The sequence below is a fragment of the Nelumbo lutea genome, chromosome 1 (assembly GCF_056320005.1).
Source record: "Nelumbo lutea isolate HS-2025 chromosome 1, American lotus-T2T, whole genome shotgun sequence".
Taxonomy (NCBI): Eukaryota; Viridiplantae; Streptophyta; class Magnoliopsida; order Proteales; family Nelumbonaceae; genus Nelumbo; species Nelumbo lutea.
Window position 1 is genome coordinate 104,614,219 of NC_142684.1, and position 14,237 is coordinate 104,628,455.

The 14,237-nt window shown below is 36.6% G+C and overlaps 1 protein-coding gene across 2 annotated transcripts in view; it reads left to right on the plus strand.

Moving 5' to 3' along the window:
- Positions 1-7,834, plus strand: part of LOC148876552 (methylmalonate-semialdehyde dehydrogenase [acylating], mitochondrial-like) — a 48,919-nt gene extending 41,085 nt beyond the window's left edge. For both annotated transcript variants that reach the window (XM_088963352.1, XM_088963427.1), the window contains 10 exons: positions 3,014-3,064; positions 3,217-3,368; positions 3,617-3,707; positions 3,867-3,947; positions 5,559-5,636; positions 6,002-6,037; positions 6,122-6,165; positions 6,262-6,340; positions 7,209-7,299; positions 7,418-7,834. In XM_088963352.1, the coding sequence (XP_088819478.1) occupies positions 3,014-3,064; positions 3,217-3,368; positions 3,617-3,707; positions 3,867-3,947; positions 5,559-5,636; positions 6,002-6,037; positions 6,122-6,165; positions 6,262-6,340; positions 7,209-7,299; positions 7,418-7,509 (795 nt within the window). In that variant the 3' untranslated portion in view covers positions 7,510-7,834. The remainder of the gene's footprint in view (positions 1-3,013; positions 3,065-3,216; positions 3,369-3,616; positions 3,708-3,866; positions 3,948-5,558; positions 5,637-6,001; positions 6,038-6,121; positions 6,166-6,261; positions 6,341-7,208; positions 7,300-7,417) is intronic.
- Positions 7,835-14,237: the final 6,403 nt, after the last annotated feature.

Here is a 14,237-nt window from a genome sequence, read left to right on the forward strand (position 1 = left end):
ATCTCACAGAGTTCTTTGCTTTGTGTAGGTCTATCTACCGTAGCTCTTGTGCCAAAACTCCTCAACAAAATGGTGTTGCAGAAAGAAAAAACCGCCATCTACTTGAAATGGCTCGTGGGTTACTCATCCATATGAGTGTTCCAAAACGTTTTTGGTTGGATGTTGTATTATGTGCTACCTATCTCATCAACCGTATGCCATCTCGGGTGTTAGGGTACAAAGCCCCTCATCAGCTGCTATTCCCTAAAGCTCCCCTTTTCTCTATTCCCATTCGGGTGTTTAGTTGTCGTTGCTTTGTTCAAACTTGTGTCCTACCCGTGGTAAGCTTGATCCTCGTGCTCTCCCTTGTGTCTTCTTGGGCTATCTTTCTTCTCAAAAGGGTTATCGTTGTTTCGGTCCTGTTTATCGAAAATACTATGTTTCTATGGATGTGCCTTTCTTTGAGAGTGATCCTTTTTATTCGGCTTCTCCTTAGGGGGAGAATAGGGTGGAGGAGAAACAATTTCAAGTGCTACCTCCTCTACTTGACCCTCCTTCGTTCTGTGTCTTCCTCCGTCGCCACAAGGGCTAGTTAGGTTCAAAAGCTGTGGGGCAACTTGAAACTGTACCGCCAACATCATCAGATTCATCGAGGATAGGTCCCGTCCCACCAGGTACCATTATTCCTGTTGACATTCCTAATCCTATTTGCTATTGATTCTTCTTCTGCCAATGACCTTGACATCCCTATTGCACAAAGGAAGGGAGTTAGGTCCTGTACCACCAAACATCTTATCTCCCACTTTATCTTATATGAGAACATCCCATCCTCTTTTCATGCTTTTCTCTCTTCCATTGACAGCGTCCCTATCCCCAAAAATGTGGCAGAAGATCTTTTAGTACCTGAATGGACAGATGCAATGAAAGAAGAAATGGATGCATTACATAAAAATGGTACATGGGAATTAGTGGACCTTCCTGTGGGAAAGGAGCCGGTAGAGTGCAAGTGGATTTTTGCAGTAAAGCATAGGGCTGATGGTACAGTAGAAAGGTACAAAGCTCGGTTGGTGGTGAAAGGGTTTACTTAGGTGTATGGAGTAGACTATGCAGAGACATTTGCTTCGGTTGCTAAGATGAATTCCATCAGAATTCTTTTTTCTCTTGTTGCTAACCTTGATTGGGATCTCCACCAATTAGATATTAAAAATGCCTTCCTGAATGGTGACCTTGAAGTGGAGGTGTACATGGTGCAACCTCCTGGCTTCTATGCTCAAGACCAAGAAAAAAAGGTGTGTAGGTTAAAGAAGTCCTTGTACAGACTGAAACAATCATCGAGAGCTTGGTTCAGCAAGTTTCATCTAGTCGTTCAGCAGATTGGTTATAAAAAGTGCCAGATTGATCATACATTATTTGTGAAAAAAGGAGAGGGAAAAATTGCAGCCTTGATAGTGTGTGTTGACGAAATAGTGATCACAGGCGACTAGAAGGCAGAAATTCAGAGACTAAAGGAGTTCCTAGCCACTCAATTTGAGGTGAAAGATCTAGGTCCCTTGAAGTATTTTCTTGGAATTGAAGTGGCCCGTTCAAAAAGGGGGATCTTCATTTCTCAAAGAAAATATATCCTAGATTTATTACAGGATACAAGAAAACTTGGAGTCAAGCCTTCTGACTCCCCCATTGATCCAAAGCACAGATTGGGTGATTGTCAGGGTGAGACCATCAAGGATGTGAAACAATTCCAGAGACTTGTGGGCAGACTATTATATTTGTCTATGACAAGGTTGGATATTGCTTATGTTGTGGGTGTTCTTAGTCAATTCATGTACGCTCCTAAGACTACATATTTAGAGGTAGCCGATAGAATCCTCAAGTACCTAAAGAAGTTCCCAGGGGTTGGTTTACTTTTCCAGAAGAATGGTCACTTGAGGTTGAGGTGTATACTGATGTTGACTGGGCCGGATTAGTTGATGACAAAAAGTCTACTAGTTGGTATTGTCTCTTTGTGGGAGGAAACCTAGTCACGTGGAGAAGCAAGAAACAGAATGTTGTGGCAAGGTCTAGTTCTAAAGCTGAATATAGAGCAATGTCCCATGGAGTGGCTGAAGTTATGCGGATAAAGAACTTGTTAGATGAGTTGGGATTTCCTGTTGATGGCTGCATATCCTTGTATTGTGATAACAAATCTGCTATCAACATTGCTGCCAACACAGTACTTCATGATAGAACTAAACATATTGAGGTTGACAAGCATTTTATAAGGGAAAAAATTGTAAATGGGGAAGTGTGCACTCCATATGTCAGCTCCACAGATCAACTTGTAGACATCTTTACCAAGGGGTTATATCATTTGCAGCACAATGATTTATGTGACAAGTTGGGCATGATTGATATCTATGTCCCAACTTGAGGGGGAGTATTGAAATCTGTTAGTTCTCCTAGTAGTTTATCTTATATTTTTGTTCTTTAGCCCCTCAGGGGCACTCTTGTAATTTCTCCCCTCTTTTATTTTAAGTTGGGCTGCCCTAATATAAAAACAAGAGAGCTGGAGCCGCCAGCAGCATGCTTTTGAATCTAAACGTTCTTCTCTCTTCTCTCTTCCTCTTCTTCCTCCCTCCTCTCTTCCTCTCCTCTGATATCTCAGGCCTGAAAACAGGTCTATTGTGGTGCTGGTACTGTTTAAGGCTTTCCAAATTAGCCAAAAGTGTTTGGAAAGCAATTCCTGCAACAGTGATTAGTACCATCTGGGAGGAGAGAAACAACAGTGTTCTAGAACAAGGCCAAAAGAATAGACAGCATCATTTCTAGTTCCTTTGGAAAAGTGGTGTCTTGGACTGCTTCTGTAAATGGTTTCCAAACTAGGGAGATTGGAGCCCAGCTGAATTCTAGAAATCTCTTTTAGCTGTAATGTAATCTGGTTCTTGGGCCTCCCTTCTTTCCGGGGGCCTATTTGTAACTTTCTCTATGTTCCTAATAAATTTACCTTACCTTTTTCAAAAAAAAAAATGTTGTAACTGTCCTACCCTGTTTCTAATAGGCTGGCATGCACATAATTGCGAGAGCAGCAGCTAGAGGGAAGCGAGTTCAGGTAAATACTTTTCTTTTCCCGTGTGTGTGTTTTCTGTATAGTAGTAATGGGCATGGAATATTTCTCTTCTAAGGCTAAGATTATGCACTTTTTCCTTTGCATCTGCATTAGTTGGAATCTAGATCAATTAATTAGATTGCTTTTCCCTTCAGTCCAATATGGGAACCAAAAACTATGCAGTTATCATGCCTGATGCCAGCGTGGATGCCACTTTGAATGCTCTAGTTGCTGCTGGTTTTGGTGCTGCGGGACAAAGGTGTATCACACTCAGCATAGCTGTTTTTATTGGAGGCTCAAAAATATGGTATATGGTTTTTTAACCTAAACCACTTTATGTATTATTTTGGGTGGTTTGTTTCTGTTCACTAAGGTTCAACCTCATTGAAGTTAGAGGTCTGTGTGAGCCTTACACTTGTCTTCACCTTCTTATGATTTGAGATATTTTTTGTTTGTTGCTAGGACCAAATTTGCCACACTATATATGAAGTGCCTTTTTCCCTGATTAGTATCTCTATATCAAGAACTGACACCAAGTTTATATCCCTTTTCAAGGGAGGCAGGACTGGTGGAACGTGCAAATGCTCTTAAAGTAAATGCAGGAACTGAGCCTGGTGCAGATCTTGGGCCAGTGATTAGCAAACAGGTGTACAAATAGCTCAGAGCGTTTTGGGACTAACCTGAACTTTCATAGTTGGGAGGAAAAACAAGATTGAAAATTTGTGTAGAATGTATTTTAGAAATTTATTGCATTTTGTGCTGTTTGTTTTTATGTTGTTTCTTTACATACTTTCTGTGTGCACAGGCAAAGGAACACGTATGCAGGTTAATCCAGAGTGACATTGAAAGTGGTGCCAGACTTGTTCTTGATGGTAGAAATATTGTGGTATTTGCTGATATAGTCCTTACACTCTAGTTATCGTTAAAAGATTCTGCTTGAAATCCCACATTTATGTGTTACTTTTTACTCTCATGGATATTGAATTAAAATAAAGTCCTATATCATAACTCAGAGGATGTTTACAGTTGTGTCATTGCTCATTGTTGGTAAGGAGTAGCTGAATTTAATAGCTGTTTTACTGGCTGTGGGACCAGTCATTTTGCTCCACATCAGCCATAAAATGCATATGGTCCACAATCACTTAATCTCTCATTTGCATTTATGGATAGTGTGGAGCAAAATGATTGGTACCACAGCCACTAAAACAGCTATCAAATTCAACTAATACCATCCCTCACAGTAGTCAAAGGCTTCTTCCTTGCTAGAAAGCTTAAGGCTAGAGGACCCTCTATCTCCATTTTTCTTCTTACACTTATTGCTGATGTCCTGAATTTGTTGATTATGATGGTAGATGGATTGAGTTTAATTAGTGGATGAAGGGTGGGGAAGGACTAAATGATGGTGACACAAATGTAATTTGCAGAATAGTGGGGAAGGAGTGAGAAACCTACATTTCCTATTAAAGTATTCTAAATGTATCTAAATTTAGAAACCAAGTTGGGTAAGATCTGCATTGCTGGTTTGAATTTAGAAGAAAGAATCATCAGCAGATACACTAAGATATTTAGATGACATTAGTAGATTATCCAATTAAGTATTTGGGTCTTCCTATAAGAGGCAATTCCAAATCCTCTACCTTTCGGAATCCTGTTTTGGGTAGTTGATCCAAGAAATTGGCTATTTGGACAAAAAAATTACTTATCTTTAGGGGGGAAGAATCACTCTCATCAAATCAACTTTTGCCAACATATCCATTTACTTGCTTGGTTTGCAAAATCCTAACACTGGTTGCCAAGAGAACAGAAAAAATATGAGATTTCTTGTGGGAACCATGTGACTCCAAACATAATGAGATTTCTTTTGGAGATTTCTAAAGGGTAATGGGGCCTATGACAGCTTTGAGTAGTATTTGTCGTACTGCATGGGCTGGTTGGATGTGGGCCTACTTCAGCCCAAATTTGGCACATGAGGATGATTATTGGCCAGGCTGATTCTACAGTGTATTAGTGTTCTTTAGGGCTGCCTGGGCTGGCCCAAGCTGGGCATCCCGGCTTGCCCATATTAATTAATGAAATTATGTTTTTATAAATTAAAAGTTTACTTATATATATATATATATATATATATATTATGTGCAGGCTTATTAGTTTTTTTTTATTTTGTGTTAATGTTTTTGTTTGCATGTGTCCACACTCCTATGTGTTTATCAGGCCAATTGGATAACTTGCCATTAGTCCTGATTGGAGTTGCAAGTAACATGTTTACTAGGTCCCCACATCTAACTTGAGGCATAGAACAAGTTTATTTCTCATGCTTTATTGAGCATTCAAAACTTCATATTTGCTTCTTCACTGCATGTTGCCTCAAGAAACTGGATATGTTCTATGTAAATTGAGTTCACTATGGTATTTGGAAAAGTATAAATGTAGCTAGCCAACTATTGGAGTCCTCTTTTTTTCCGTATGGAAGTTATTGATTTCTTTAGATGTAAAACAGGTTCAGAGATATGAGAATGGAAACTTTGTTGGTCCAACCATCTTATGTGATGTTACAAGTGATATGGAATGTTACAAGGTATCTTTTCTCTTCCCTTGGATTCTCTTCATGCACTTGGAATTGATGGGCTGGAACCAAGGTCCAAAGTATCAATACACACGAACATGCGTACCAGGTGTTTTGATACTATAAAAACACTTATTTCTTACTTTTTTACTCTGATATTTTCATTGGGGATTGGTTTAAGGGTAATTAACATTTAAAAAAACTAAGTTTCTGGAAAAACCTTAGAAAAGGTGTTTCAGTCAGCCAAAGATATGATACGATATGCCCCATACAGGGCATATTGTGTCAAAATTTTGAACCTTGGCTGGAACATTAGTTGTTGTAGAGTTGAACAGTAACTTGATTTAAATTTTTAAATACATGTTGTGTTTGAACAGGAGGAAATGCTTGGACCAGTCCTACTTTGTATGCAGGTATGCTATTGCTTCTCCTTTTGTTAAGAATTGCTAAAACTGAAGATACTTTAGTAAGCTTCTCTCGTTCCAACTTGCATACAGGCTGACAACCTAGAAGAGGCAATAGACATTGTTAACGGAGAGAGGTACTTCCTCAGTTCTCATTTCTCTTGATTTCTCATCAAGTTAGAATCTTATAAATAACATTTTTTTTTATAAAATTCCATTATTTGTATATGCAGATACCATAATGGAGCTTCTATATTTACCACATCTTGTGCAGCCGCAAGGAAGTTTCGGGATGAGATTGAAACAGGCCAGGTGCACCAATTGTATAGATTCAATACAAAAGATTGAAGAATAGTTTGAATTCAGTGGACCATGGCAATATCTTGAAGCTAGTTATAAAAAATTTGGTAGAATGATAAGGTGACAACCCTTGTACATGACTGCTACTGTCTAAGGATGCAACTTGTGTTGGACCAACCTGAAATAAACGTAACCTGAGAAAAAGAAAGGGTTGGATTGGGAAATGCCAACCCAATATAAAGTCAGGTTGCATTCGGGTTGATTCTTTGAGCGACCCAACCTAACCTGAATCAAATGCATTATGTTTATAATTTTATATATTCTTGTACATTATGTATGATGCATGCATTAATTTATGTGTGTGTGTGTATGTATGTATGTTGAAAAGGTAGTTTATTGTTTAATTAATATAATATGATGTCTACGTATTGATTTCATATACAATGTGTGATTGCATTAGTCTTGATAGTGTGTATTTATGCATGTCTGTAATTTTGGTAGGTAAAATTTCTATCCGAAGTTCTGAACCCAACCAAATTAACCCAATTCATGATCGAGTTGGGTTATGGTTGAGAATGCTGGGTTGAAGATTGGGTTAGGTTACAGTTAGGATTGAGGTTTTAACACTTTGGATTGGACTGGGGTTGACCTCAATCTGAGCCAACCCAGCCATTGTTGCACCCCTAATGACAGCCCCAAATCTAGAATCAAATCAACTGTAGGGCCTCCTTGAAATGCTATGATATTCTGAATTCTGAATGCAGGACAGTTCCACATGGTGCATAGAAAGGGCCAATCTTGATAGAATTTAACTAGGGCTTAAACCTAACTCTCTGACTTGAAAGGTGTATAATTTTTGTAACCTTCATGTCAAACTCAGGTTGGCATAAACACACTCATTCCTGTTTCATTGCCCTTTTTCTCTTCCACTGGATCCAAGGAGTCTGTCACAAGTGATTTAAATTTCCATGGTAAGAAGTATACTTCCATATCTCCATATTCTTTTTCTTTTCTTTTTCCATCCCTTGGCCTTGGTAGCAGCTACTTGAACAGAGCAGTTTCTTACACTTAACACTATGTGCATTCCAGGCAAGGCAGGTTTGCAGTTCTACACTCAGATCAAAATGGTGAGACAACAATGGGAAGATCCAGTGAGACCAGGATTACCGACATGTCAGTGAATGTTAAAATCAAGAAGTCACTACCGTCTCTTAGGAGTATAAGAAAATGTGAAAACAGAAAATAGACAATACCACATGTGCGCGCAAGTGAGAGAGAGATCCCCATCTTTTTTTCTTTCATTTTCTTTTTTTGGGTAACACAAGGGAGGGGGGGTCATTTCCAAATGTTTTATTTTTTATTTTTCTAAAGAAGGTTTCAATCGAGGGGGCCTCTGAGAGTGCAGACATCTCCTAAATTGTTGTATATGAATGCACTTATCACCCGTTATCCGCCCATTTGTTGGCCTAAATTTTCTTCCTTCCAATCAATCAATTGTGTTGATTACTTGTACAGCGCTTCATTGTTGTCTAATTGTATTCTCAGCACGAAGCACAACATATATTGGTTGTTTCTGTGCTAACTGCAGCTACTGAAGCTTACATTTTTTAAAGCATAAAATGTCACAATATGGACCATATACCATACCTATCTGATAGTTTAAACAAAAAGGTTGTTTTACCATTGCTCTTTCTTCCCTTTTTGGGTTGAGTAATATAAATTGGCATTCAACTGTTATTTGAGAGGCTGTTATAGTTGGAACACGACGAATACATTAAAAATGTATGTATGGGAGCTTCTTTGTAGAAATGTTAAATTGATTTTTCTTGCTCCAGGGAGATGAAGTATAACCATTCTCGCTATACAGTGACTCATATGTGATGTGATAACCCATCTCTCTTACCAATTTGCATTGATCATCCCAAAATGTTTCAAGTAGAAGCAGCCATGGTTCCAAGCAACACCCAACTGGTTGTTGGGTCATGTTCCATTTACAGAGTTGTATGTTCTTTTTTATGCATCCACGCCCTGGGTTTTGTTAGATGGGAAATTATTTTCTGCTGCCCTATTTTAATGGACTACCTTCTGCCCTACCTATCACTTGTAACCAAGGTTCAAAGTATCGATACTGGCGTATCGGCCCTGCCAGTTAAATTTTTTTTTTTTTTTTTGGTTCAGAGGGGCCGGTTTAAGTCTCGGTTACCCTCTGAACCAGGCCCTGACCCGATACAACCCCTGTAGGGGTGTATCGGGAAGGGCCCGATACGTAACGATTTTTTTATCCTTGCTTATAATAATTTTTAGGGGATGTTTTCTGGATGAATTCAATAATCCGGTGCTAACATTTCCTGATGATCCAAGTCTGCATTGGAAATCTGAAAGGATTGAACAAGATTTGGTACTCAAAAGATGAGGTCCATTTATGATCTAACCCAACCTGAATCCGCCCCAATCCCTTCCTATTAACATTTGAGTCTGGTAATAATAGTATTTAGGTAGGCATGTCTGTATAAAATTAACGTATGTTTAAATATCATCACATTTTCTTTTGCTTTGCCCCAAGCCCTTTTTTGATTTAAAAAATAAATGTTTTATTTTCCTTAGAGATTCATATGTTCTCTCTTGAAAGTTACTTTTAATTCGTTTTATTAAACTTGTATAATATCTAAGTTACACGAATTTTTTATTTTAAATATAATGTTTTGATTTCAGTTTAATTTGTATGTAATATCTGAATCCGATTTGAGCTCAAATCAAAATCTAATTTTAAAATAAAATTGCATGGGAATAGTAATTGAGTCTTAATGCATTTTGAATATTTGTTACATGTTAAATCAAAATTTCAATTAATCACATTAAAGGCATTACAGGATCTATTTATTTTTGTTTTATATTTTATAAGGTATAGCTTTATGTTTTACATGGTGTATTTACCATCATAGATTTTGTCATATTAATAGGATTGAATTCAAATTTAGGTAAATTATGCTAACTTGATAATGCTTGCCATTTGAGAGTTTGTACTAACGTAAATAAAAGGAGAAACGCCGAGAAGAATAAATAAAATAAAACCACTTCAGCTTTGAATCCGGCTTTTTCCATAGGAATTTGATCTCCTAAAAATAAGGCTTCTAAGCGAGGACCATGATTCACAAGGCCTGATGAGAACTTGTGCACAAACACAGGGGACCGGACTATTTTCGGTCTGGAGACGCACGTTTTGTAGCTGGGTCCGGACTCTTGAACCTGCACCACAAGCCGGATGTTGGATTCCCAGCATTTGATGAATGGTCATACCTAGGAGAGAGGGCCACTTCAAAAAATTAGCATGATCAAAGATGACTTCCAAGCTCCAATCATCTGATTTTATGCATTATATATATATATGAGAAGAGTTTTTGACCAATCAAAATTCCCATGAATTTTGATTAATACCACCTGATTCGTTACTACTTTTATTCATGTCGGATCTCTTGCCCACAAGACACTACTGCTGTGCATTTGGGAACATCTCCCCATGAATGATAAGGAGAGATATTCCCAAAGCACGTCTGCAGGGAAGAGATGTGGCATGATTTTGTGGATATGAGATTCGAGTTCACTTTTATGATACAGGTTGAGTGGCCTATCTTTTTCTAGTATCATATCTTTCTTGTATGATAGTCAAACCCATAAGAGTTTTATTAAAACATTTGCAGAAAAAAAAAAAAGAAAAATGCAGATGCATTCATTTGCATGGCCACAATGTTCAGTGCTTGTGTTGCTTGAATTTGCCAAATCGATCGGCATTTTAGAAGATGCACATTTGCAAAATTGGGTTTGCATGTTTACTCAAAAACAGAATCAAGACTTCAAGCTGATAGGTTTGCAAAATTGGGTTTGCATGTTTACCCTTGAAAAGGATTAAAGACAACTTTTAACAATTCTCAGAATATTTATAAAGTACTCAACTTACTGAATGTGAATGTGCTTCTTATATTGTATCTACTGGATGAATCATGGCTTTAAATGCGATAAATTTTGCCAACTCTAATCTCAGAAAAAGCCACTGACATACTAGCGAGTACTGAATATATTTTGATTGAAAATTCATAAATTCATCTGAAGCCTCAGGATCTCCAAACTTTTGAAATGATATTAAAACAATATAAAACGAGTGGTATGAATATAAAAATATGGTTCTGTCTTCACTCTCCAGAGCCCTAGACTCAACTCACACTCCCAAGTACATAGAAAGACGAGCTGAGGGGTATTTTGCTCTCAACTGTAACTGTTGAGAGCACTTCCTTTGTCTTAAACTGTTACTGTTGGTCATTTAATATGATGATGACGGTTTCATGCTCTCTCTCTCACATATACAGACACTTAAGAGTCACTGTTGATTGTGCATTTTGATCAAAGCAAAAAAAAAAAGTACTGATAATATGACATCATGCTTGCTTTCTCAGGTAAATCTATTCGAAGTCCTCCTAATCCATTTGTGAAGCACAAGTAACGCTTTGTAGAGCTAGTTTCACCCCAATCGTTTAAATTCAACTAGATGTTTTTGCGTAAAACCTTACAGACGTAACGAAGCAGAAAGCAGGACTAGAACATGTTTAGGTTTCTGGGAGTTTTAAATTAAGACTTAAAAGTTCTGGAAAAGAAGAAAGAGAAAAATTTAGGCTTTTATAAAAGTATTTTTATAAAAGTGTTTTCATAAAAATATTTTTACAAAAGTGCTTTCGTAAAAGTATTTTTATAAAAGTGTTTTCATAAAAATACATTTATAAAAATACTTTCACAAAAGTACTTTTGTAAAATTGCTTTTATAAAAGTACTTTTATAAAATTCAACTAGGGATAATTCTATAAGTGGTATTTTAAAATTCAATAAGGGATAATTTTATAAGTGATATTTTAAAATTCAATAAGGGATGATTTTGGAAGAAAAATATTTAATAAGTGCTTATTGTATAAGCACTTAAAAAAGAGTTGGAAATTTGGGCTTAAAAAATAAGCACTTATTTCAGGCTTATTTTCCAAATACCAATAAGTACTTAATGGCCTAAATAAGCATTTATTTTTAAGCACTCCCAAATATGGCCTTAGAGGCAAGAAGCCCCATCAAATGCAGCCTTCTTTTTTCCTTAAAAGTGCCTATTCAGGCTTATTTTCCAAACACATATGAGTGTTTATTGGTATCGTCTTGGCCTAAAATAAGGCCATGTTTGGGAATGCTTAAATTAAAAATAAGTGCTTAAAAATAAGCATTTATTCGAATAAGCACTTATTTGCATTTGACACCCAACTTTTCAAGTGCTTATTTTTATTTTTTAAAATAAGCACTTATTTTATATTAGGTGTTTGGTGCTTGTTTGATTTCACAAACAAATACTTTTTTATAAGTACTTAATAAAAGTGTTGGGACCACACATTAAGTGGAAAATAAGCACTTGTGGGTGTTCAGTAAAAAAGTACTTATTTGATAAATAAGTACTTACTTGATAAAAAAGTACTTATTTGATAAAGAAGTACTTATTAAAAAAGCCACTTGAGAGTTGCTTTTTTTAAGTACTTGATAATAAGTGGACTTACAAAAATTTTGGGACTAAAAAGTCCTTGTTTATATTTTTAAATACCTAGAATACCCCCATCTCTCCTTAAACCCCCTTCTTCCTCACTCGAATAGGGTCAAGCATATTAGTGTGACACCTTCATTGGAGCGACTGGCAACCGACTGGCACCTTCCTTTGGACTTGTATATATGCATGAGTAAAGTGAAAAGCTAAAATTGTCATTTGTATCAACATAAACACTTATGGGGAAAGTAACTTACCAAACATGCCCACCCCAATAAGTGTTCAAAAACATAATAAGTGATTTGGCAAGTAGGTCATCAAACAACCTTAAGTGGTTGTTAAAATGAGTACTTCTAAAGAGTACTTGTGCAACAGATACTTCTTTTAACAACCACTTAATCATTAAACAGGGCCTTGGGAGTCTTTTTCTCTAATAAGCACTTAAATAAGAAAGTACCCTTACGAAAACACTTTTGTGAAAGTATTTTTATAAAGTGCTTTCATAAAAGGATTTTTATAAAAGTGCTTTCATAAAAGTTTTTTCATAGAAGTGCTTTTTAAAAATACTTTCATTAAAGTGCTTTTATAAAAGTACTTTCTTAAAAGAGCTTTCGTAAACGTACTTTTATAAAAGTGCTTTCATAAAAGTACTTTTATAAAATTCAACTAAGGATAATTTTATAAGTGGTATTTTAAAATTCAACTAGGGATAATTTTGGAAGAAAAAAATTGAATAAGTGCTTGTTGTATAAGCACTTAAAAAAGTTGGAAAATTGGGCTTAAAAAATTAGCACTTATTTTGAGCTTATTTCCCAAATACCAATAAGTAATGGCCCAAATAAACACTTATTTTGAATAAGCATTTATTTTGAAGCACTCTCAAACATGGCCTAAATGCCTTTTTTCTAATAAGTGCTTAAAAATAGGAAAAATTTCAGATTAGTACCATGTACTTTGGGTTTAGTGCCACTTTGGTCCCCCAAACTTTAAAACACAATAATTCAATATCTAAACTTTCAAAACGTGCCAATCCATTAATTACCGTTAACCAGTACTTACAAAAAATTATGTTTATTTTGCAATAAAGAAGGAAAGAATGGAAAAAAAATTACCCAACCTAAGAATAAAAGAAAAAGAATTGCATATATATATATATATATATATATATATAGGCATGAGGACATGGCAAGTCTTTCACAGGAGAAATACTATAACCCAGACATATAATCCTAGAAAAAATGTGGTCAAATTGAACCAAACTCAGCTCTGAAGTCTGAAGGAGGAGGTTGAGCAGAGGAGCAGGAAGGCTGAGCTGGTGAGTGGCAAACTAGGGATTAACATGAGCCCCAATTCTCTGTTCATTTTGTCGTATTCATTTTTTCATTACATGAGTAAACACTTGCCTCTTGGCGTTTTCCCACAAACTTCCCACCTGAAAAAGCTCCAATCCGACATCAGGCTGCGGGCTGCCCTCGTAAGGAGTCGTCAGACGTGGTACTTGAAAGTTTAAAAAATATAAAATGAAAAAAAAAAAAAAACTGTTTGGACTTGGGACGACATAATTAGTTTAGATCAGTAATATTCAGTCATGCATGAAAATTGAAAATGCCTTTTTAGATCTGGATACGAGTTATCTTACTGCATGGGTTCTACTCCAAATCAAATTTCAATCTCAGGGATCATTTTTCATGAAGCAATTTGGTTTTGATTATGTTCTCAAAAAGTGAAATCAGTGAAAGCACGCCTCACAAAAGATGAAAACATTTACTAGACCTTTCTGTGATAGTGTGATGCATCTGGGAACTGTCGAGTTTGTTTTCTGCAGAACTAACAACTTGGGGGGGCCGAATTCTCAGGCCTGTTGTGTATCCACAGCTCAGTCTATGTATGGAGATTGCTGCAGGTACGGCCCACCTAATTTTTTGGTACTTTCTCATGTACCAGATGCAGATGCATTATTCTAAGCAGTAAAGAACCAAGGTTTGAACGCCACAGTGATAGTATACAACAAATGAAAATAAAGAAGAAAACAAAAAAAGAATCGAATTACAAATAAGAAGGAAATTTTCACCCTTCTATGATACAAATCCATATATCTCACTTCTCAGGTACTTCGTTTCTTCCTTTCTCACTTGGGTACTTTGAAATGTTCAGTTCACAGTGGTAGCCCAGGAGGAACAGACCGTGAGACAAAGATGGTACCCACATGGGTGTGTATGTGACACCATTGTCAACCGAACTATCAGACACAAAGATCGCTGAGATGACTCATATCTTATTTATCTCATGATCCCATGCAGGACAATTCAATTCAAAACAGAGGGTTTTAGAACCCTCGTTTTGGTGTAC